A 26,117-nucleotide genomic window follows, 5' to 3' on the forward strand; every position below is an offset into this window, starting at 1 on the left:
AAGCCTATTGGTATTCTGATTCCTGTTTCTTTATATGAAAACTGTTTTCTCTCCTTTCCGTCTCTCTGGAAGATGGTAGGACCTTCTCTTTGCCCTCATGCTCTGAAATATCACAATGAGATGCTTTGATGTGCATCTTTTCTCGTGCATTGTTTCAGGCATTCAGTGGGTTCTTTCAAACTGATTAATTAATGTTCTTCAGGTTTTTTCTTAAAAAGATTTTTTTTACATTTATTTATTTTTGAGAGACAGAGCACAAGTGGGGGAGAGGGGCAGAGAGAGGGAGACACAGAATCTGAAGCAGGCTCCAGGCTCTGAGCTGTCAGCACAGAGCCCGACGCGGGGCTCAAACCCACAAACCATGAGATCATGACCTGAGCCAGTCAGATGCTGAACCGACTGACCCACCCACATGTTCCCTTCAGGTTTTTTTCTAAAAATTTTTTTGATGATCTCCCCTCTTTCTTTCTGTAACCTTATTATTCAGATATTCATACAGTAATTTTCATATCCTTCCCCTCCTATTTTCCATATCTATTTTCTTCTTCAATTTTTTCTTCCAATACTGAATTATTTGTGCTATCACATGTTAATTTCTAAAAGCTCTTTTATCTGTCTTCTGAATACTCATTTTTAGTTTCATATTCTTATTTCATGAATGCAATATTTTCTCATTCTTTCTGAGTATGTTAATCAGTTTTTTTAACTTTTTCTTTTAAAGTTTTATTCTTTCTTCTGCACAATGTTTCATCCAAGTTTTCTTTTTTTCTCCCTTTTTTTATATCTCCTTTTCATGGTAAGTGTTTGCAATTATTGGGTGATGCTTGTCCATTCATTGAACAGTGAGGTAGTAAAATATCAATGGGCAGCTTTGTAAGCAAAAGGATATTGTTTTTGTAGGGTGATGTGGTTGACCATTTTCTTGTGTGACGCCTATGCCAGCATCTTTAAATCTTTCTTTTTCCATTCATCAGTTGATGGACATTTAGGCTCTTTCCATAATTTGGCTATTGTTGAGAGTGCTGCTATAAACATTGGGGTACAATGGAGTACTATGTGGCAATGAGAAAGAATGAAATATGGCCCTTTGTAGCAATGTGGATGGAACTGGAGAGTGTTATGCTAAATGAAATAAGCCATACAGAGAAAGACAGATACCATATGTTTTCACTCTTATGTGGATCCTGAGAAACTTGACAGAAACCCATGGGGGAGGGGAAGGAAAAAAAAAGAAAAAAAGAGGTTAGATTGGGAGAGAGCCAAAGCATAAGAGACTCTTAAAAACTGAGAACAAACTGAGGGTTGATGGGGGGTGGGAGGGAGAGGTGGGTGGGTGATGGGTATTGAGGAGGGCGCCTTTTGGGATGAGCACTGGGTGTTGTATGGAAACCAATTTGACAATAAATTTCATATATTGAAAAAAAATCTTTCTTTTTAGGATGCTCATCTCCCTAATTAAAACTTCTGGTGTCTTGCCAATAGTCTGGCAGCTGAGGGGGTAGAATGCTTGGAATTTCTACAGTAGTTGTGTAAACTTTCACTTCTCTCCTTGTCTTCAACTGCACTCAAATTTGTTGTTTACCAGCTTTGGGATCTGCTTTTTAGCTATTCTATAGGTAACTTCTCCAGATTTCTAGTGGGTCAGAGACAGTTGGGAATACAGAAATCTGATTCCTTAACAGACTTGCAGCCATGTATATACCTCCTTTTCTAGAGGAACATGATGTCTTTGATTTTCAGCCTTTTGGGATTTCTGTGGTTAAAATTAGACTTAGATTTCTAGGGTATGTATACTAACTCAGGTACCTTCTCCATCTGTTGTCCAGTTTCTAAAATTTTGTTCCCATTCTCTTTATGCCTAGAGGTTTTAAAATTTTTTTTTAAATTTTTAGAGATTTTTAACATCGCTAACTCTTCTAGAGATTTTTTAAAAATCCTACCATTTTAATGCAGTTTTAGGAGAGAACAGAGCTCCATTCATGTATTTAATTCAATATCTGTGACCAGAGACATCACCAGTTTAATCCAGTGTGTAAATGCTAGCAGTAAGGTATTCAGAACAGAAATAGCAGTCACGTTACAGGTGGCAGCAGTCACATCATAACTGGAGCAACATTTTCCATTCTGAGTACCTCAATCTGGGGTTGGCAAACCATACAATGACCAGACAAGAGAGACGACAATGGTGCCAGATGCAAAACCAAATTACACGGGTAGCAGATGAAAGAATTACTGACATCTGTCTAGGGAAAAGAAGGGCTCAAAGATGCCACGACAAAAGTTTGAATGCACCTAAGTGGCACATCTATGGGCCAATTATGTTGACTCTCCGTTCAAAGGTTGGGAGTGAGAAAATTATAGCTCTTTTAAAATATTTAATTGGCTGTTACATTCACAGTGGGTTGGACACTAAACTTGGTTTCAGGGGGCGTAAAACAGATAACCAGACTAAATGAGAGCAAAAGACCTTTTGGTTTGGTGCAGTAGAAGAAGAACTGACCGTAGGAGTCTGAGACGCTACTATCACTAGGGTCCAAGTAAATGACATTAATGTGTGAACTGGCTAAATAAAAATACTAGCATACTGAAAAGAGTATGCCATGTGTAAACTGATAGCAGTATTGGAAGATACTAACTTTTCAAAAGCAGTTATATATTTTTATATTTATTTGTAATATTATAATTCTTGGATATTAATTAATTAATAATTTATTTCTAAATGTTTATTTATTTATTTGGAGAGAGAGAGGAAGGGAGGGAGGGAGGAGGGGCAGAGAGAGAGAGAGTAGAGAGAGAATCCCAACCGGGCTCTGCACTACTCACGTGGAGCCGACGTGGGGCCTGAACTCACTAACTGTGAGATCATGACTTGAGTGGAGATCAAGAGTGGGATGCTTAACAGACTGAGCCACCCAGGAGCCCCTTGGATATTAATTTATTTTTAAAAATTCTGTTCCTTTTACCAAACATCTGGGCAGGATGAATTTTCCTGTGGGACCTGGTTTGTGGCCTCTCCAATGCTTAGGTCAAACTCTGGCTATTATCATTGGAATTGTCCCAGCACACTGGCTGGCCATGTATCAGGCATACCACTGAGAATAAAGCTGAATTAAATAATGTCTATTTGCCTTTTCACATCAGAGACTTTATACCTGAAGTTTGATTTTTTTTTTTTTTACATATAGGTACCTGTGGATTAATTGTGCCCATTATAGATATCCAGTCTCTAGTTTTCCTTCTCGCTTCTTTTATCCCTTTTGGTCATTTAACATCACTGTGCAGACCACATATAAATTGTGCCATTCATATGTGGCCATTTATATGTGGCTCTTTTAAAAGAATCATCTAGGAATGAGGCACAGTTGTAGGTTAAATTGATATGTGTTATTTGTTGTTTTCAATAATCTACATAGTCACTACATTCCAAAGTTATGTTAATTGAATTATTCAGTAGAAAAGAATAACATATGCATTATGGATTCATACTATTTGTAGCTGAAAAGTTGGGATTTATGTTTGAGGTCATAATCATTCCTCTAGTTTACATCTGAGGGGTTGAGACCTAGAGAAGTTAAATGACTTGCCAGGTTGTGCCTGGTACATACTACATGTTGGAAAGACTTAGAAAAGGAAGAGAAGACAGGACCATGTGCTCAGGAAGCTTACAATCTCAAAGAAAGAGACAGGATGCCATACAAATATCTACTAGTCAGTATACAGAATACAAAATCAAGTAATGGTACTTCATTACAATTATTCCTCATAGCTTAGAAATTCACTACAAAGAAGAAAAAAAATGATACTATGACTCGAATACTGTACAATCTCCATGTTGCGTGGTTTTCCCCATCTTTGGTTCATGATCTTCCATTTCCTGTCAGTATTTTATGCTGGAAACTTTCTTTTTTTTTCTTCAAAAGTTTTGGGTAATATTTATTTTTTATCTTTGAGAGAGAGAGACAAAGCACGAGCGGGGTAGGGGTAGAGAGTGAGGGAGACAGAATCTGAAGCAGGCTCCAGGCTCTGAGCGGACAGCACAGAGCCCAATGCGGGGCTCGAACCATGAACTGCAAGATCATGCCCTGAGCCCAAGTGGAATGTTTAACTGACTGAGCCACCCAGGCGCCCCTATGCTGGATACTTTCATTATCAAATAACTAAGACTGGGAATGGGAGATGTATGAAAGAGTAATAATGAAGAGTAAATGTTAGTTAGCCAGCAGATAAAATTAGTTTGCAACAGAGTAAGCATTAAAATGAGTGCTCCCTTAAATTTAGTAAGGAGATATGGAGTATTTTTTAAGAATTTTATCATATTTCTTGCCACTTTCTATAATCTAATCTTGAGTCTTTCCTTACAAGGAAAGACTTTTGTTTTCATAAAGAAAATATAGAAAGTAATCACCTTATCTCCATTAAATACAAATGCTGTTCAGGAGATAATTGCTAAGTGAATGAAATTACAAATTAAATAATTCCATTTTCTTCCTAACATGTTAAAGTAAGAAAGACATAAATATCAAAAGACTAAGCCTATCATTTTAAAAATAAATGTCTCATGACTGGGAAAGTTTAAACACGTACAAAAATAAGGTGACAGCCTCTCATGAAAAGAAAATGCAAGCTTTGAATTTTGGCGTTACATTTATAGATGATCTCCCAAGAAGATAAGTGAAAGGTATTATTCATTGCAGGAAACTGGAAGGTATAATATGATAGAATAAGGATCACATTTTTCTCTTTGAGGTGATTTATATTTAAATGAGTTCTCCATAATCCTTTAAACTGAAGTGCAAATTGGTTATCAAAGTCCTTTGCTGTAAGGGTTGTTTTACATAATAACGAATTTCACAAAAGTTCCTCAAAGGGAAATATTGATTTAGGCAACATCACAGGATAGTTCAGTCACAGAAACACTTTACATGCCATAGACAGCATATAAAAAAACTTCCTAAAATCTAAATTTCTCTATTAAGAACTGTAGGCTGTAGGCAGTGTTTGTTTGTTTGTTTTGTTTTTTTTTTTTCAAATAAATGCTCAGTAGTGTGATTACTGGATAATATGGAAGTTCTATTTTTTATCTTTTGAGGACCCTCCATACTGTTTTCCATAGTGGAAAGTTACAATCCTACCCATGGTGCACAAGGGTTCCGTTTTCTCCACATCCTCACCAGCACTTGTTGTTTCTTGCCTTTTTGATACTAGTCATTCTAACAAGTGTGATGTAATATTACTTTGTGGTCTCGGTTTGCATTTCCCTGGTGATTAGTGATGCTGAGCATCTTTTCATGCACCTGATGGCCATCTGTTTGTCTTCTTTAGAAAAATGTTCACTCAAATCTTTTGCCCATATCTTTTTATAGTAGAAAATATGCTGATAATAGAAATTTTTAATAAAAACAATTCTGTATTATCTATTTTTTCACATTCACATTGGTGAGAATCTGCCACATGCTAGGTATATGGCTCATGTTTTTAAAAAAATGGGTTGCGTGAAAACAGCAGGAAATGTTCTTTGCAGTTATATGCTTGTGTTAGTACCAATGCCAAACAGCTCTAATTACTGAGCCTTTACTCTGTGCTAATTACTGTGCCATATAAGTTACATGTGATATTTTATTTGTTTCTCACAAAGTGAGGTGGGAATTATTATCTTCATTCTATAAAGGAGAAGGCTCAGTCACTGGCATGTGAGAATCTGAACCAGAGTTTATATGTCTCATTCATTATGCTATACCACCAACTCACATCTGGCTTCTTTTCATTCTTGAGTCCTATATGGCTCATTGGCCGGAGGTAAAAGGTCTGGTCGTCACCCCAGTGGTACGGTGAATGAATAGGCAGGTTCCTCTTTGCTGTAGCTCAGGGGCTCCAGGATCCCCACCAGTTCTCATCAATTAAGAGTAATCCAGGTAGCGTCACATCAGTGAGATCCTGGGACCAGGCCCTGAGTGGAACCTGAGATTGAAACTACAAATGGGAAGGGCACTGGATTCACTCACGAGACCTGGGTTCGAGACCTAGGTCTATCACTCACTAGTTAGGTGACTATGGAAAAATCAATTTACCTCCCTGAATCTTTGTATTTTTGTCTCTGAAATGAGGAGGCTGGATTTGATCCATGGCTTTCAAAACTATATTTTTTATTTTTTAAAAAGTGAAGCTCTTTTAGAATATGAAGCCTTATGTTGAATCCCAATATTTAAAATAGATGCAGGTAGAACAAGGGCTGAATTTAGAGGAAGCAAGAATTCATCTACCTCCCGGGCCTCCTTCTAACCTTCATCTTATCTCCAGGGAGCCTCTGAGGCATGTGAGGCCTTGCATAACACGATGTGCACTCGCTCATCTCCAACTTTATCCCAGTTCTCATATTCTGTGATTTAAAAAATATCTGTAACCACATGACAAGGGCATTAGAATTGTATTAGAATACAAATAGGGTCAAGGCTGATAATTCAAAGGAGAGGGGAACATTAAGTTATAAGAGATATAATCAAATGACTTGGCCGTGGGTGGTCAGGGACATGCTCTTGATTTTGAGGATCCTGAAACTGGGTACTGAAGTTTTGCAGGGTTGTAGCAACGCAGGAGCTGGGCTTTATGATCACTGTTTTTGAAATCTGTTATATTTCTGCAGTTTGTTTATTTAAATATGAATATTATTTTAGTCTGACAGTGTTATTCCATTAATTGATTTTATTTTCTTAAAGTTGCTTGATATTGAGATATTGACTTGTAATTATGATATAATTATTATTATTACTATCAAAATATTTTTTCTTTTTAAAAAATGTGAATTTTAGACAAATTGGTTCATGTTCTCCAAACAGTAAAAACTTACATTGCATTGTTGCAACTCTTGGCTCAAAGACTTTATTCACATATCTGTATTAAACTGTTAAACTCAGCCAGTGTCCCGCCGGCCCTGAGCTGTCCCTGTGATTGACAGTGTTTCACTGGTTTAATTCCGACGTGTCTATGGCCACAGATCCTTTTCACTTACCTGCCTCCGCCTTCTGCTGCTTCTCAATTTTCTCCAGGCGCCCTAGCAAGGAGTCAATTTTCGTTTTGATCTGGGTTAATTCTTTCTTGATTGTCTGTAACTCATCTGACTTCACTGGAAAGGGGAAAAGGGAAAGAAAGCAATAGAACGTCAAATGTACCACGACTCATGGAAAACACAAGTCACAGGCACCCCATGTTTTCTCAAGACTATGTCAAATCACATAGGATACTTTTCAGTCTCATTGGTTTCTTGTTACTTCCAGTGATCCTAGAGTACCAGATGACATTGGGAATTACAGTGATTTTCAGTGACGTGAGCATTTGATATACTAGCATTTCATCTTTTCACTGATAGTTAGGCAAAGGGACAGAGTAACCCAGAAACAGCTTATCAAATAACTAAATGATACTAAACTCAGTTTTGGAAAGTAGTAGAGTTAATCTGCACTGTAAAATGGATTCAGCTTGAAGAATGATAAAATCATGACAGGTATGTTAATACTGCTTTGAGATCTATGTTGTAATACATATTTGAGAGGTCAATGACATTTTTAAATCTAGTTCCCTGGTATTTTATTGAAACCAGGATATAATACTTATCCTCTAAAGAAATGTTAGATGCTAGAGAACTCTAACAGAACTCTTGCCACTTCACCTACTCTTTTTTTTTTTTTTTTTTTAAAGTGAGGCAATGGGTTGTACATGCCCCCTTTTAAGCCGTGGGGCTGGAAGGAAGGAGATTCACTAAAGTTCCCACTGGTATTTAGCATGGTTTCAAAGAAAAACAAGTGGGGGGCCCTGGGGGGCTCAGTCGGTTAAGTTCAGGTCATGATCTCACGGTTAGAGAGTTCAAGCTCTGCGTCGGGCTCTGTGCTGACGGCTCAGAGCCTGGAGCCTGCTTCAGATTCTGTGTGTTCCTCTCTCTCTGCCCCTCCCCTGCTCGTGCTCTGTCTCTCTCTGTCTCTCTCTCAAAAAATAAACATTGAAACAATTTAAAAAAAACAAAGAAAAACAAGTAGGACTAACACAAGATTGGCAACCTTTCATTTTACCAAGTAAGATGTTAACAACAACAAACATCCTACTATCAACCTAATAATTATTTTGTAAAGAAAGGGCTTAAGAAAAGGACAATCGTTTCAATAAATATATTTATGTTTATGAAAAATTCATTGCAGCACTGTTCTTATTTTCTCCTTTTTCTGAGAACCATTGGAAAATTTGCCATGAACCCACAAGAACCAGAGTATTAAAGATTTCAAAGCTATCACTACAGAACATCTACATCTGCCTATGAACTTTCAGTAGGTGGGTTTTCAGGTAGCCATGCCTCAGCAAAGATGCTTCAAGATCTGGGGCACAGATCTTGATTTCAGCCTATTAATTCTTCTCTGTCACTTTTGCTTTCAAGTTTATGATGATCTCAGCTTGGATATTTCCGAGAAATTTTGGAAGAAACTGAGTGTTTAGTTTAATTCTTTAGTCTCCAGGAAAAAATTATAATTAATAAAAACTAAATGCAATCTATGCTTGCTTGGAATGGAGATATTTGTCAACTAAGATATATGAGATAATATACATGATAACTTATGCACCAATATACATTAATTGCTCAAAGGAAGAACAGATTATTTCCAATATAAAAATGAGAGAACATTTTCTATTATAAAATCAGACCTTTTTTTATAAAAAGAAGCTTTTTATTTATGATGTAAAGTAGTTTGCAAAATAAAAACTGCAAGAATCCAGGACCCTGTGGAGCGTTCCTATTATAAAGAACCAAACTGAAAGTAGAACACAGTTTAAAATAGAGAATTGCTCCTTATGTCAATTATTTCAGAGACATCAAAGTACCATTGTGGAACTGCAGCTAAATTTGAAAAACATCATCTGTCACAATTGCAAATTGATTCCACTTGGAAGAATGATTTTTATTTCCTTTGATGGAAGCATGTCATGTAGTTTTACTTAAACCTATCAAATTTAATAGAAAATATTTTATCTTATAGCATTAGATTTCAATGCAGTAGAAATGGGACTGTGGCTGGAAACTAATAGAATAGATGTTTTAGTAAGTAGAGCCACTTCTCAGCTCAGAAATGCAGTTGACTAATTTTAATTTATTTATATCCTTAGAAAATAAACAAAAAACCCACCAATGCCCCATTTTTTAGAAACTACATTACAAGCCACTAGAAATCTAGGCTCAGCAAGTAGGAACTTACCAGTGTCCAGGGAGTCAAGGCTGGCTTTAAGTCTGGAGTCAAGGCTGGCTTTAAGTCTAGACTCAAGTCTAGCACTGTAGGAACCCCTTTTAAGATCAAAGTCAGTCCATTATAAAATTTGAGTTTAATTAGTCCATGGTATTTAAGCTCAGAGGTAATAAGGATGTAATCTGGACAGGTTCTGTTTGCTTTTTCCTGTCTTTACCAGGAAATGCTGAACATTTCCAGCCTGTGCAAGTTGCTTGGCTTCAGTCTTGGAATGGCTAGCAGCAAAGGATCCTCAAGGCCTTGAAAAGCAAGGCTTCAAAATCGTTTTGGCTGCTTCTTGAGCAACTGGGAAAGCTGTTTTCTTATTGCATTTCAGTGCTATCCTTGGAAGAAGGCTGCCACTTACCTGGCCTAGTTGGTTATAGTCCTGTTTCTACCTTTCTTCAGTTGGATTCACAATCTATAGATTGGGTGTGGTTCTGTGCTAATGTGTCGGTTTCAGGATGGAGTTCCTGAGATGAGCCACCTCTATAGCTCATGTGATTCCCTCTCAAACTCTTCTCTGCCTTTTTTTCTTGGGGGGTGGGGTGGGCATGGGGCTCCTGTTAACCATTTCTCTGCTGCACCGCAGATTACATTAATCCCCTACTCCATCAAAATAGATGCATATTTTACAAGTATAGATTTCTAAACTTAAAAGTTTAAAATCTCTGCAACTTAGGTTTCTGATACTTTTCCAAAAAATAAAAATGAGTTCAGAATTAAGGGTCCAAAGTATTCCAGTTCATTTTCATTTCTTTTCACATCTTTTTTCCCCCTGTTCATTTTCTGCACACTCTCAATTGGGCTTCTGCCTTCAATTTGCCCAGTCTACTGCATAGTGCCTTCATAGTGATAGTTATAAGTCATAAACCTTTCCTACGGAACACTTCTACAGTGTCCCCATTTCTATAGGAAAAAGGCCAGAAACCCACACACATGTGCACAAACGCTATAAACTGGTATTCAGGGTCTGCTCCAAAGTATATTTCCAGCTATAGATTTCATTTCCTCTCAAAGCAAACTCTTCACTTGAACAGATAATCTTAGTGCTTACTCAAATAGTGCATGGGACCAGATAGACTCTAGTTCACCTCTATGTCCCTTTGGGAAGTCACTCGTAATCACTAGGATTCAGGTTCAACATCTGCAATTTCTGTTCTCTACTTTAGAGGCTTGTCATAAAAACCTAATGAGGTAATTCATATAAAGCACTTAGCACCATGCCCAGAACATCATCAAGCCCAGTAAATGGTAGTAGCAGAAGATACTATTTCTATGACTATTATTATTATTGCTATTATTATTATTTATATGTTTATCCCAGCAAAGACTCTCTGTATCCTGCAAATATATCTATTAAAATCCTATATGCCTTTTAGGGCTTCATTTAAGTCTTGCCTCTCCTGTGGATTCTTCTTTGAGTAATCCTCTGGAGGGTGCATCTCTCGTCTATAATTTATTTAGTGGCATCTCATAATTACCGCTAGACACATACTGTGTATTGATTTTTACTTAGTATGTACACTTTTCATATTAAATTGTGAGCTTCTTGAGAGTAAAGGCCTGATTAGACACTGAAGAATTTCAGGAGTCATGCTTTTGAGTATTTTCTGTGTTTTAATAAATTCCTTCTTCTCTTATTGACTGATGAAGCTCCTGATGCATACCATGAGGTCCTGGGCTTTGAAGTCTGTTTTCCATAATTAGAAAATGTATTAACAGGTTTCAGAAGAGATTGTAAATTATGTTAGTACCTACTGAAAACTTTGTCTTTTCATCATTAACCAGAACCATAAAAAATTATTCAGCCTGCAGATTAAGAAATTATTTTGATCTCTGACAAGGCAACATTTGAAAAAGAAGAAATTTTAGACAGCTGTTTGAAGAAGACATATTAATGGATTTATCACATCATAGGCTCTCAACAACCAAACTGTCTTGAATGGAGAGAAAGCATCCAATTCCTTCTTTTTCTTCCTTCCTTCCTTCCTTCCTTCCTTCCTTCCTTCTTCCCTCCTTCATTTCCTTCCTTTCTCTTTCTCTATTTCTTTTTTTCCCTTTTCTCTTTCTTTCGCTCTTTTTCTCCTTGCATGTTTAAAAGAATTTAACCCAGTGTCTTACACATGGGAAGAAATTAGCAAATTCCAGAAAATTTGTAGGTATGTGTATAAGTAGGTAGGGTCGCTGGATGCAATTTCAACCTAAATAACAAATCTTATTTAAAGCTTTGTGTATGTACCAGACAATAAATTGGAATTGAATGTCTAATGGAGAGATTGCAAGAAGTGCAAGAAGAAAATAAGCGTGGAAACATACTGTTTCTTAATCAGAAGCACTATGATAAAAGGATAAGCACACATAACTTTGGCCACCACACTTTTGCATTCTTCCCTAATTCCACCTTAATTCTTCGAAATCCATAATCCTCATTTTCAAAGATACATTGTATAGACCATAGTGTCTTTATTTTTAGGTAGAGTATTAGATTGTGAGAGTCAGGAGTATTTTTTATTAAGAATAATGCAGAATACTTTTAATCAACTTGCTGTTACATAACTGTTATGCAAAAGCAACCCAATGTAGACAAGTTAGGGGCTTGGGAAAATTAGAGCCAATTACTAAAGGTTATGAATTTTACAATTTAAACTTTATTGATTTGAGAATTTGAGAAAATTGCTTTACTTCCCAATCAGCTCCAAATTACCTTCCCTTGACTCTTTCTAATTAATTTAGGCTTGCCTTTCTAATTAATTTAGGCTCTACTCACAACTGTTCATTGTTTCTTGAATGTATCTTGTGTTTTTAGACATCTATAGCTATGTTTTTGTTGTTTTTATTTGTCTGCCCTACACTCTCATCTCCTCTACCTGGTAAATGCCATTTAATTTTTAAATCCTCAGCTCAAATGTTTCCTAGAGAGTAAAGTCATTATCAAACTTGATCCTCTTCTTTAATAAACTCATCCTCTTTCTTCAGATGACACTTTAAATGATCTGTTCTTTAAAAAAAATCTCTCTTGCTAGGGTGCCTGGGTGGCTCAGTGGGTTAAGCATCCGACATCTGCTCAGGTAATTATCTTGTGGTTTGTGAGTTCAAGCCCCACGTTGGGCTCTGTGCTGACAGATCAGAGCCTGATCTGCTTTGGATTCTATGTCTCCTTCTCTCTCTACCCCTCCCCTGTTCATACTCTGCCCCCCGCCCAAATAAACAAACATTAAAAAAATTAAAAATCTCTCTCCTTGACAAAAACAGGAACTGCTTTCATTTTTGACTCAAGTGTTGAACACATTTATTCAACAATATTCATGAAGATCTGTTATTATCTGGTTCGCTCCCAAGAGCTGGGGATATATTCATAAACAAGAGACAGAAGTCCGTGAAATGATGGAACATCCATCTAGCAGTGGAAGAAGACAACAAACAAATACATTTTATTTGTTTATGAATATAAGATGCATACAAGGGGGCGCCTGGGTGGCTCAGTTGGTTGAGCGTCCGGCTTCAGCTCAGGCTACGATCTCGTGGTCTGTGAGTTTGAGCCCCGCATTGGGCTCTGGGCTGATGGCTCAGAGCCTGGAGCCTACTTCCGATTCTGTGTCTCCCTCTCTCTCTGCCCCTCCCCCGTTTATGCTCTGTCTCTCTCTGCCTCAAAAATAAATAAATGTTAAAAAAAAATTTTTTTTTAAAAAGATGCATACAAGAAGTTAGGGAAGACCTGGCTAGGGAGTAAGTACATTTAAAATTGTTAATTTTTTTAATTTGCATATAAGTAACATACATTGTTATATTAGTTTCAGGTGTACAATATAATGATTCAAGAATTTTATACAGTACTCAATGCTCATCATGACAAGTGTACTCTTAGTCCCCTTTATCTATTCCACCCATCCCCCTATCCACCTCCCCTCTGGTGACCATCAGTGTGTTCTTTGTATTTAAGAATTTTTTTTGTTTGTTTTGGGGTGCCTGGGTGGCTCAGTTGGTTGAGCTTCCGACTTCGGCTCAGGTCATGATCATTAAAAAAAAAAAAAGAATTTTTTGTTTTGTTTTGTTTTTGTTTGTCTCTCTTTTTCTTTGTTCATTTTGTGGTACAGCCCCTCCCTAAGAAATGTGGTGAAAACCTCAAGACAAGGGAAAGCAACCTGGCTATGTGGGCAGGTGTGACCTTCCTCAGGACTCTGTAACATAGACCGTATGTTCAGACTGTATGTTACCATATACGGGAGACAAAGGATCAGAAATTATATAAAAGGCAACCCTCTGCTGAGCTTTGGGTTCAGCCTTTTGGGTCTTAGCCCACTGAGCCTGTACTGGCACGAATAAAGCTGCTTCCTGGAAAGAAAAGCATCGGTGTCTCGACTCTCTGTGTTTGACTCACTGCTACATTTCATGGGGGCTCACCTGGGAGGTGGGGATGGTGTTTCACCTCCCTTGTCGCTGGGGTGTGAATCTCGGGTCACCAGGAGAGGTGACCTCACCTGTCTCCAGCAGACCGCTCAATCAGTAGGAGACTAGCCACCCCTGGCATGCTGGGGCGAGGTCCCCAGATGAACAAAGGAACCTGGTGAGGCCCAGGAACCAGATCAGGGAGTACCACCCATCAGACTGGTAAGAATCTGGGTTTGTTTTGGTAGACCTGCCCCTAAGAGGCAGAAGGGGAGCCTGATCACCTCCCAGAGCTGCCTGAGTAGTTCCATAAGAAATGAAACCACAACTCTAAGGTGCTGGGAGCTGGGCAGTGGGTTGAAGTCACTGTGTGACTGTGTGTGAATGAGACAGACGAAAGATTTTGACCTGACCAATGGGATGAAGCTAGTGTTGAGTCCCGATCCATGGTTCCATGGTGACCTCATATGGCTTAGGGCAGCGCCACACTTCCTCTGGGGTCCCTGATCCGGGTCAGGGCTTGATACTGAACCCACTAATGCTAACAAGTGCCTGAAATATCTCTGAGAGGAGAGCAGCCGGAAATGGACAAAGGGAGTGTGTGTCCTCTCCAAATTAGTCCCTCCCTTCTCCCTTTTCCCTCTCTTGTGTATGAAAGTTGCCTGTTAGGGGGAGGAAATGGGTGGAAAACAGTAAACTGACTCCCCTAGAGTGTATGTTGAGGAATTTCAAAAAGGGATATTCAGGAGATTAGGGTGTGAAATTAACTCCTAGAAAGCTCCGGAAATTCTGTGAAATTGATTGACCATCATTTGGGGTGGGCTGGTCCTCTGAGGGCTCACTTGATAAAGAACTAGTTAAGTGCTCAGAGTCATTGTGGGGGATCCAGGCCACCCCACCCAATTTCCTTACATGGGTTGTTGGCAAGACCTGGTCCTATTCCACCTACCTTGGCTAAAAGTCTGTATTGAAGAGAACTGTAAAGTTATGACGGCTCATGTCACGGCTTCCTCCAAATGCCGGCCAAAAACTGAAAAACCATACTGTTGGGAGAGACTATGAGGGGACCCCACTGCCATATGCCCCACTGTACCCCTCATTGCCACCTGAGCCTCCAGCTGCCCTGGCGGCCAAAACCCCACCAGAGCCAGCCTCTAGTCTTGAGGCCTCTCTATCTCTAGCTCCACTGGCCTCTCCAGATGTGACTGGTTTGCCCAGACCACTGGTTCTAACCTCATACACCCCTCCTGGAAGGCGATTAGAAGATCAGGCCAGTGGAGACAGTCCCTTCTTGCAGCAACACTGGGGAGCCCTACAGATGCCACTGAGGGGAACTAGGGGACCTATTTATCAGGAAGGCTAGATCTGAGAAGGCCAGTGTGTTTTTCTGTACCAATCCTTTACCACTACAGACCTCCTAAATTGGAAGCACCAGACTCCCTCCTATATGGAGAAGCCCCATGCTGTGATTGAGCTAAAGCAGTCCATAATTCAAACCCATAAACCTACCTGGACAGACTGCTGCCAACTCCTCCTGACCCTCTTTGACACGGAGGAGCATTGCCGAATTATCCAGGCAGCCCTAAAATGGTTGGAGGAGAATGCCCCTGCTGCGATGCTAGACACTCAGGCTTATGCTTGGGCTCACCTGCCTGGGGAGGACCCTAAATGGAACCCAAATGACTCAAGTGTAGATGGAGGGCTCGCAAAGAGTGGACGGCATCAAGAAGCCCTTCTAAATGGCATGAAGGAATGGGGGAAGAGGACATGAATATGAGCAAAACATCAAAAGTGTTCCAGGGATCCAAGGAGAGCCTGAGCCAGTTCTATGAGAGACTATATGGGGCATTTCATCTCTACATCCCTTTTGATCCAGAGGCACCTGTCAACCAGCAGACAGTCAATGCAGCTTTCATAGGTCAGGCACAAGGGGACATCCGGCACAAGCTGCAAAAGCTAGAGAGTTTTGCTGGCATGAATGCCAGTCAGTTGCTGGAAGTAGCAACTAAGGTGTTTGTCAACCGTGACCAGGTGGGGTGGAGGGAAGAATGCCAGAAGATGCAGAAAAAGGTAGACTTGTTAGTTGCTGCCTTGATGGAGCAGTTGGAAAGCTCCCAGAAAGGTGCCCCACAGGGACAGGGCTGGGGCCAGAAAGGTATTGCAGGAAGGATCATCTCGCCCAGGATCAAAGTTAGGACGGAATCACTGTGCTCACTGTTGTCAGGAGGTCCACAGGAAAAATTAATGCACTCTGCAGCTGACTAATTCTCAGCAGGGCCCCAAACAGAAAGAAAGAGGCCATATGGCCCAGGGCCAGTACCAACCAGCATCACAACCTCATGGGGCCCCCGAAGATGATTTTGTGGGGCTAACTGCCATGGAGGACTATGAGGAGGACTAAGACAGAGTGGGCTCTATTTTGTTAGCCTGCCAAGAACCTATGGTCCAAATGAATGTGGGGGGCCAACCCATCAACTTCATGGGAGATACTGGGGTGGAACACCCGAGGTGACCCAACCCATGGGCCTCCTCTCACAGAGACAAGCCACCATTGTGGGGGCCATGGGCCGTTGGACATGCCATCCTGTCCTGCTTCCTTGGAGATGCAGGTTAGGTGGGCATGAAATCATCCATGAATTCCTGTACCTCCCTGACTGCCCCGTGGCTTTAATGGGTCGGGACCTGTTGGGAAAGCTGCAGGCCCAGATAACTTTCAACTCCCACAGACAAGCTGCTTTGACCCTACAAAAGCCAGAAGCAAAGATTATGACTCTCATGATTCCCCAAGGGGAACAATGGTGCCTCTACAGTCTCATGGAGGAGCTACAACAGGGACCTAAGCTTCCCTTCAGAGCACTAGGGGTGTGGGGTGAGGACAACTCACCAGAACTGGCCCAGAACATACCTCCAGTAATTGTAGAACTAAAGCCAGGGGCAGGGCCCATCTTCCAAAAATAATATTTCATCCTTTGTAAGGCACACATGGGAATACAGAAGCACCTGGAGAGACTTCTAAAATATGGGATCCTCCAACCCTGTCAGTCATCTTGGAACATGCCTCTCCTACCAGTCCAGAAGCTGGGCACCAGTGACTATTGGCCAATCCAAGATCTGTATGCAATAAGCCAGGCTGCTGTCACCCTGCACCTGATTGTCCTGAACCCATACACTCTCTTGGGTCTTATCCCTGCCGAAGCTGCCTTCTTCATATGACTAGACTTCAAGGATGCCTTCTTCTGCATCCTACTGGCCTCCCAGAGTCAACCGATCTTCACCTTCCAGTGGGAGAATCCTGAAAATGGTGACAAGGGCCAGGTGACTTGGACCAAATTGCCTCAAGGGTTCAAAAACTCCCCAATTATTTTTGGCACAGCAGTAGCCTCAGACCTAAGAGCCTTCCCAGTGGATCAAAATGGCTGTATTCTGCTTCAGTATGTAGATGATTTCCTGCTGGTTGGAAGGTCTCAAGAGGATTACGGCAGCTCCTTACCACCACCCCCCCCCCCCCCAACCATGGGACACTGGCTATAAGGTCTCAAGGAAAAGGCCTGAATCTGTCAAAAGAAAGTCAAGTACCTTGGCTTTCACCTCTCCCAGGGGCAGCACCAACTCGGCCTAGAGAGAAAACAAGCCGTTTGTTTAATCCTGGTCACGTTGACCCAACATCAGGTTCTGGAGTTTCTCAGGGCTGCAGGTTTCTGTAGAATCTAAATACCTAACTTCTCAGTCTTGGCAAAACCCCTTTATGAGACCACAAAGAGGGGAGAGCGGGAACCTCTGTTATGGGAGCAAGTACAGCAAAGGGCCTTTGAAGAGATCAAACGGGCCCTCACCAACATGCCTGGTCTGGGGCTCCCAGACATGTCCAAGCCCTTCTTCTTATATGTTCATGAGCATACTGGAGTCGCAATAGGAGTTGTAACCCAGATGTTGGGGTCATGCATCTCCCGGTGGCATATCTCTTCAAGCAGCTTGACTCTGTTGCCCAGATGATGAGATATCAGGGGATGCTATGTGAAAATCTGTGCATTCATCTAGAAGTAGTGCAGACCCTAAACCCTGCAACCCTACTGCCTGTGGGGCCAGGTCAACCAGAACATGACTGCACTGAAGTCATGGATGAGGTGTTCTCCAGCTGACCAGACTTGAGGGACATCCCCTCAAGGGCGTCCGATGCTGTGTGTTTCACTGACGGTAGCAGTTTTGTGAAAGAGGGAGAACATCTTACAGGGTACTCCATGGTGACCCTGAATTCTATTATATCAGCCAAACCCCTGCCAAGGGGGACTTTGGCACAGAAGGCAGAACTCATCGCATTAACCCCAGCCCTCCAACGGGTGGCAGGGATATGTGTTAATATACACACAGACTCTTAAGTATGCCATCACCACCCTCCACTGTACACGGGGCTTTATGTAAAGAGAAGGATCTAATAACCTCAGGAGGAAAAGACATAAAGTATGGTAAGGAAATCCTTGAACTCTTAGATGCTGTGTGGGCCCCTAAAAGAGTGGCAGTCATGCATTGATGCATGCATCAAGGGAAGACCCCATGGCTGCAAACCCTAAGGCAGACAGAGAGGCAAAGCTAGCAGCCTCCAAAGGAACAGTGGAATCAGCGGCTTTAACTGCTGCACTGTTCCCTAGTCCACTGGCAGAATGGGACCCTAATTACTCAGAACATGAGAGTACTTGGTTTAAGACTGAAAATGGAAGCTACCTCCCAGGTGGATGGGGGAAATTTGAAGATGGCTGAGTAGCAATTCCTGAGGCCCTGTCTCCAGCTTTTGTCAAGAAGTTCCATCAGGAAACACATACTACCGGGACAGCTCTCGAGACTATGTTGAGACAACATTTCTACATCCTTCGACTCTCCAGCATAGCCTGAGTAGTATGCTAGCAATATGAAATGTGTGCCTGGAATAACCCACATCAGGAACCCAAGGCCTACCCTAGGGTGCAGAGTGTTGGGGGAACCCCATTTGAAAATATCATGGTGGACTTCACTGAGCTTCCCCAGGTCCAAGCCTGTAAATATCTGTTGGTTTTTGTGTGCACTTTCTCAGGCTGGATGGAAACCTTCCTACTCGCATAGAAAAGGCACATGAAGTGGCCCAACTTCTTATAAAAGAAATCATTCCTTGATTTGGGATCCCTCTCACTATGGGATCAGATAACGGGCCAGCAATTGTGGCTGAGCTGGTGCAGCTGGTGGCAAAGGGGTTAAAGATCCCAAAGATCACCTGGAAGTTACACATGACATATTGACCCCAGAGCTCCGGGAAGGTGGAACGAATGAATGGAACCCTGAAGCTTCAATTAAGTAAACTATGTCAGGAAACCCACCTACACTGGGACCAGGCATTGCCAATCACCTTGTTAAGAATCAGGTGTAGCCCCAATCCCAAAGCAGACGGGATTCTGCCCTTATGAAATCCTTTATGGCTGCCCTCCCCCCATTATCAAGGGCATAAAGGAGGATCTAAATGAAATAGACAATCTAACCCTAAGGGAACAGATGCGGGCTCTTGACTCTACCCTAACCACCTTATGCCACTGGGTTAGGGAGCGATTAGCTGTGAGTCTGACCACAGACGCTCACCCCTCTAAACCAGGAGATGCTGTATGGGTGAAGGAGTGGAATGTCGAATCCCTAAAACCCCTCTGGAGGGGCCTGCTCACTGTCATTTTGTCCACCCCTACTGCAGTAAAGGTAGCTGAGGTGGGTCCCTGGATTCACCACAGCAGAGTGAAGTCGGCATTTTGAAACTGGGAGTGCGTCCCTGATCCATCAATGCCATGCAAGCTGACCATACGGAAGAAGCAATCTGCAATTCCAGAGGCTCTGGGAGACTGCAGCTCTGCTTTAGTCACTCCAGAAGCTGACTACACACAGCAGAAGTTTGAGGAATCAACGATCTGGTGGAACAAACACACTGTCCTTATTTTCTATATCTTTTTCCTTATGATGATGCACTGTCCTGCTTTGTTTCTTACTGTTCTTGTGATTCTTGCTCTACTTTTCACCATAGGATTGGCAGAGGCCACCCTGGCTGGTTGGAAGTGTGGTGAGAGATTTCTGTTAGCACTCACCTTCCCTTTGTGGATAGGATGCTTTGTTGGTATTGGTTGCTTCTAATCTGGTCCCCTTCTGTAGACCTCGATTCCTTATTAGGTGACCCATGTGGTCACATAACCAGATCAGGCCAGGAAGTCACTTGGATCTTACTATACCATGGCCACTTCTCATGCCAAGGAAAAGTCCTGGGGACTTGCAGACACAATAAGACCACCTATTCTATCTGCCAATGGAAGAGTCAATACACATGCTATGACCCATAATAAACCTCCAGTGAAGACTGGTTAGAAGTCTGATCCTACCAAGTGGGGGGCCTTGGTCAGCTGGACACAAATTGCTACCCCAAAATGACCAATGTCAATGCTGTTTGATGTATGTGTGGTTGTAGGTATTGGCCCAGAGGCATCTGTCATATGAAAAAAGTGGGCACTTGTCATAGAGGGCCCAAGGACTCTTGATATATACCATGTGGAGGGTTAGATTGGGAGAAGAAATACTGACTCAATGACAAATACATGTGTGAGGAAAACAGTTCACGTGCCTATACACGTGAGTTTTTATGCCCCAGCTGGAGCTGTGTTTCATGGGCTACTTGGAAAAAAGAAGGCAACAACAGCACTCCTTCAAAAGGGGGGGTGCTATATCAGGTTGTCAATCAAAGGCCTGTAACGCTGTTAATTTTACCATCATTAACCCAAATGGCAATGGGGCACCCAAATTGGCATCTGGATCTGTTGGCAAGGCAGAGACACAGGGACTATGCTATATTTCAAGAGAGTCACTACCCCCCATCCAACCATGTCCCATCAAGTCTTCCACTCCTTCTATGAAATAAGAAGTAGCCCCCTTCCCATTTCAGTCACAGCAAGGAACTTGTTTCTAGCCCTAGCAGAGACTATAGCTCAGACTCTGAAGATCTCTTCTTGCTGTGTATGTGGGGGAACTAACATGGGGGATCAAAGGCCATGGGAGGCTAGAGAATTAGATCCCTGTGAACCTTGTAACGAAACAAAATACCCCAGTCCTACTAATGGGGTTTGGCTCCTCAAAACCTAAATTATTGGGAAAAACTGCCTTCCCTGGTGGGGAAGAAAGTTCACCATCTCCATTGGAAGCTTAATGTACCTAGGCCAAAGATTTTAGACTCATCTGCCAAGGAAACCCAATGGTAAGGGTCCCCAGATCACATTGAGCCAGATCCCCACCCCTTGTCTAACTCCTCTCATCTCTGAGAGGCCTAGGACAATGTCCATGTGGCCATCGAATGGTGGGCCCCAGGTGGACTATACTGGATATGTGGAAGGACAGCCTATATAGTACTTCCCTCAGGCTGGTCAGGGTCTTGTCTGATAAGAACTATTCATCCATCTTACTTCCTGTTCCCACTTGTCAGAGGGGAACATTTGGGAGTCCAAGTGTATTGGGACAGGGAGAGTCAAAGGAAATGGTGTGCCCTACAAATTGGCAACTGGAAAGATGATGAATGGCCTCCTGAGTTATGTATAATCCAATATTACGGCCCTGCCACCTGGGCAGAGGATGGGTCCTGGGGCTACCGCACTCCCATTTACATGCTAAGGCACATAATCAAACAGTTGTAGAAATAATTACCAATGAAACCACCAAAGTTCTTAACTTACTAGCCAAGCAGCAAACCAAAATGCACAATGATATCTATCAAAATGGCTTGGCCTTAGATTCCTTGCTTGCTTCTGAGGGAGGTGTTTATGGAAAGTTTAACCTGAGCAACTGCTGCCTACAGACAGGAAATGGAGGAAAAGTCACAGAGGAGATGACAGATCGAATGAGAAAGGTTGCTCATGTCCCAGTCCAAACCTGGAAAGGTTGGGGCCCCAGGGAGTTATTTGGTGGATGATTTTCAACTCTCAGGGGATTCAAAACCCTCATGGGGATTATCCTCTTGAATTTTGGGAGCTTGCTTAATCCTACCTTGCCTAGGTCTCCTGGTTATGTCTGTCTCCATCTCATTGAGGTAATGGTCAAAAGGAAAATGGCCACACGTGATGATGTTATGGAAATATAAACTCTCAACCAAGATGATGTTCTTTAAACCAAAATAGGGGGTCTGAGCATCAAAGGGTGGAATGTGGTAGATCTCCTCCTTAAGGAATGTGGGGAAAACCTCAAGACAAGGGAAGGCAACCTGGCTATGTGCGCGTGACCTTCCTCATGACTCTGTAACATAGACCAACGAATCAGACTTATGTTACCATATATGGGAGACAAAGTGGCAAAAATTGTACAAAAGGCAACTCCCTGCTGAGCTAGGGGCTCAGCCTTTTGGGTCTTAGCCTGCTGAGCCTGTTTAGCCTGCTGGCATGAATAAAGCTGCTTCCTGGAAAGAAAAGGCTCTGTGTCCCGACTCTCTGTGTGTGATTCACTGCTACAATTTGTTTCTTAAATTCCACATTTGATGAGCATCATTCTGAGTCTGTGATGTGAAAAGACTTAAGGGGCAAAGGTAGAAGCAATGAGATCACTAAGGAGACTGTGGAAATAATTCAAGGGACAGATGGCAGACTGGATTGGACCAAGGAACTAGCAGTTGGGTGGTGAGAAGTAAATAGATTCTGCATATATTCTAAGGTTGAGAGGAAAGGATTTGTGGATCGATTGGAGATAAAGTGTAGGTGAAAGAGGAAAGTCAGAGAGAACTCCAAAATGTTTGGCTTAAAAAAACTGGAGGGACGGAATTGCCATTTATGAGGATAGGGGAAGACCTGGGGAGGTTCAGGCTGTAGGGGGATATCATAAGTTTTGCTTTAGACTTGTTAATTGTGAGATGCCTCTTAGTTTCCAAATACAAGTGATAAAGAGGCAGTTGGGTATATGAGTCTGGAGTTTATGGGAGAGATCAAAGGTAGAAAAATAAATTTGGGAGTAACCAGTTAGAGACAGTATTTTATTTTATTAAATAGGCTGAGTTTGCCCTAGTAGTTGAGAATATATACCTAATAGGTGTTTTAGAAGACATCAATAATGCTATCTGATGTGGGAAACAAAGGCAGAAGGAAATGGCAGATAAAATTAAATTTCCTTATAACCTTCAGCCCATTAACAAATACTTGAGGCTGGCAGAGTAAAACGTTTCTCCAGGAACTCCCTACTGTCTTAATGTTAATGCTTTGATAAAGGGAAAAACTGCTTTAGCCTGACAATAGCTAGGCCTCCAGTATCCTGTGAGTCTTCTTTAGTATGTTAAAATCCTTTTGGAACCTTCCCCTTGATTTTACATTCCAACTCCCAAGTATATAATTAGTGTCTCTTCACGTTCCTGAACAGCTTTTTCTGCCCATGGGTCCCATCCCTGTGCTTTAATAAAATCACCTTTTGCACCAAAGATGTCTCAAGAATTCTTTCTCGGCCATCATCTCCAAACCCCACCATTATTCCAAAAACCCCATCACTATTTTCATGGTGCAGCCACTCTGGAAAACAGTATGGAGGTTCCTCAAAAAGTTAAAAACAGAACTACCCTATGACCCAGGAATTGAACTGCTAGGTATTTACCCAAAGGCTACAAAAATACAGATTCGAAGGGGTATATGTGCCCCAATGTTTATAGCAGCATTATCAACAATAGCCAAATTATGGAAAGAGCCCAAATGTCCATTGGCTGATGAGTGGATAAACAAAATGTGGTATATATACAGAATGGAATATTACTCAGCCATAAAAAAATGAAATCTTGCATTTGCAATGGTGTGGATGGAGCTAGAATGTATTATGCTAAGTGAAATATGTCAGTCAGAGAAAGATAAATACCATATGATTTCATTCATATGTGGAATTTAAGAAACAAAATGGATGAATATAGGAGGAAGAAAAAAATAGAGACAGAGGCAAACCATGAAACAGACTCAACTATAGAGAACAAACCGAGGGTTGCTGGAGGGAATGTGGGTGGGAGGATGGGCTAATGGGTGATGGGTACTAAGGACGGCATTTGTGATGAACACTGGGCATTGTATGTAAGTGATGAATCACTAAATTCCACTCCTGAAACTAATATTATACTATATGTTAACTAACTAGAATTGAAATAAAAAACTTGAAACAAGCAAAATAATATTATCTTCAAAGGAAAAATGTCTTTCCCTCTTTTCCTTTACATAAATTTTACAACAAAACCCTGCAAAAGTACAGACAAAAGAAAACACACTGTCATAATAAGAAAATGTTTGGTTGTCCAGAGGCAATACTTTATTTTTCTATGAGTAATTATAGGACTTGAATTTAGAATTATTCTTCAAGATCAGCAAAATGATAAGTGAATAAAAATAAAGTTCCTAGAACAAATTACTTTGGCTTGCTTTTAGGCAAGAACAATACTAGAGAAGCTAGGAGTCAGGTTACATCATACAGATAATCTTAAATATTTTTCCTAAACCATCACTATAGTATTTTACTTTGGAAAAAAAAAAAAAAGAAGCCACATTAAATCATTTCAGACCTGCTCTCTCTAAAGAGTTCAATGATTTGGTGATAAATGTTATTACATTCTGATACAGTCAACAAGATAATGTTTGTGCCTTTTCCTGAGAGATGAGATATAATCCAAAAAGGAAATTAGGCATATGAGATGATACCATCTTTTTATATAAAAAGATGTGTGCAACTCTGATTTATGTGGTGAAAAATTTTCAATTTATTTTAGTCACCTGTGGGTCAAGTCTATTCAGGGACAAATAAAGAATCTTTAGTTAACTGTCTAGATCAGAGCTCTTAACAGAGGGTAATGACCTGCATGGGACATTTTGCAATGTCAGGAGACATTTTTGATTGTCACAGTTTAGAGAGGTGGCAGGCATCTTGTGGGCATCTGGTCTGCTAAACATTGTACAGCATACAGAATAGCCCCCCACACCACACCAAAGAATTATCTGATCAGAAATGTCAATAGTGTCAAGCCTTAGAAACCCTAGTCTAAATAATTATATACTCTCCTTCACCAACACCATGTTTATTAGGAACAATTTTGAAAATTTAAAAATGTTTGCAACCATGTGGACAATAATTAACAATAATTCACATTAATTTGTTTCTCTTTTTATTTTTTAAAAAATTTTTAAATGTTTTTATTTATCTTTGAAGGAGAGAGAGAGACAGAGCATGAGTGGGGGAGGAGCGAAGAGAGAGGGAGACACAGAATCTGAAGCGGGCTCCAGGCTCTGAGCTGTCAGCACTGAGCCAGATGCAGGGCTTGAATTCACCAACTGTGAGATCATGACCTGAACTGAAGCCGGATGCTCAAGCAGCTGAGCCACCCAGACGCTCCTGTTTCTCTTTTTATTTACCTTCCCCAGCCTTTGATAAATTACTTAAATATAAATAATAAGGGAATAACTATAATTTGCATAGAACTTAATTTATCAGTCATGTTTACATACACTACTTCATCAGTAAAGGAATTTGAGAACCTGACAATTTACATGACATTCTCGAAGTCATATAGTGACTTTGTGTAATGTAATAATCTGAACAGGATTCAGGCTCAAACCTAGGTCTTTTGACCATGAATTCTACACTCTTTATTGTGCCATGCAGCTTCATTTGATGGGAACTATATGATTGTCAGTTTTAGTTCTTTCTCTCACTATGCACTGAGAAACCGTGTTAATTTTAATTCAGTCAAATCCAGAAAAAATGAAGACCACTGGTTTCCATAAAGTGTATTTAAGAAATCTTTATCATTATCACTTCAATTTTTCTACTTCTGTTTCTGTTTGTCCCTTTCTTCTTATTCATATATTTGAAGCTAGTTGAACACGCAGAAGCTAATTTGCTACCTTTGTAAATAGTTTTCAAAAGTTAGACCCTAAAAAATTTTGCTACAATAAATCGAAGCAATTTGTGTAATTGTCCATTTATATGTGTAACTATAGTTTGGCAATTACCACATCCATGAATGGAATTTCCTAGAAAAAAGGAATTACCTATTTGTGCATATATGTGAGTCATAATACCTATGCCCACATACATCTACACTAATTCTTTCTATATGTTTTTAGAAAGGGAATATAAAATGGAAAATGAGTGCGTTTTTTAATTAAATTATTCTTCAAATACCTGCTGTGTGCACCCATGTATCTAGCACATCATTACCAGCTGCACTTGTGTCATCATCTTTATGATACGTATACAAAATATGCATTATGAAAATTGTTTTATGGGCTATACAAGTGAATGTTAGAGATGTTACATGTTTAAGACTGCCTAGCAATAACGTCTAATTCCTAACGCTTACCCTAACACTTAACCCTAAACTTAATACCCTGGGGAGGTCTCTGAAGTGCAGGATGCCAGGCACATTCTCTCACCCTGACCCTAAACCTAACACTGGCCTGAACCCAACCCAGAACCCTAGAT

The 26,117-nt window shown here is 40.8% G+C and overlaps 1 protein-coding gene across 9 annotated transcripts in view; it reads right to left on the reverse strand.

Moving 5' to 3' along the window:
• Nucleotides 1–26,117, reverse strand: part of RALYL (RALY RNA binding protein like) — a 704,475-nt gene that overhangs the window by 47,488 nt on the left and 630,870 nt on the right. For all 9 annotated transcript variants that reach the window (XM_027064307.2, XM_015080486.3, XM_027064306.2 and 6 more), the window contains one exon: nucleotides 7,007–7,120. In XM_027064307.2, coding sequence (XP_026920108.1) covers nucleotides 7,007–7,120 — 114 coding nt within the window. The remainder of the gene's footprint in view (nucleotides 1–7,006; nucleotides 7,121–26,117) is intronic.

This window comes from Acinonyx jubatus, chromosome F2 (genome assembly GCF_027475565.1).
Source record: "Acinonyx jubatus isolate Ajub_Pintada_27869175 chromosome F2, VMU_Ajub_asm_v1.0, whole genome shotgun sequence".
NCBI classification, from domain to species: Eukaryota; Metazoa; Chordata; class Mammalia; order Carnivora; family Felidae; genus Acinonyx; species Acinonyx jubatus.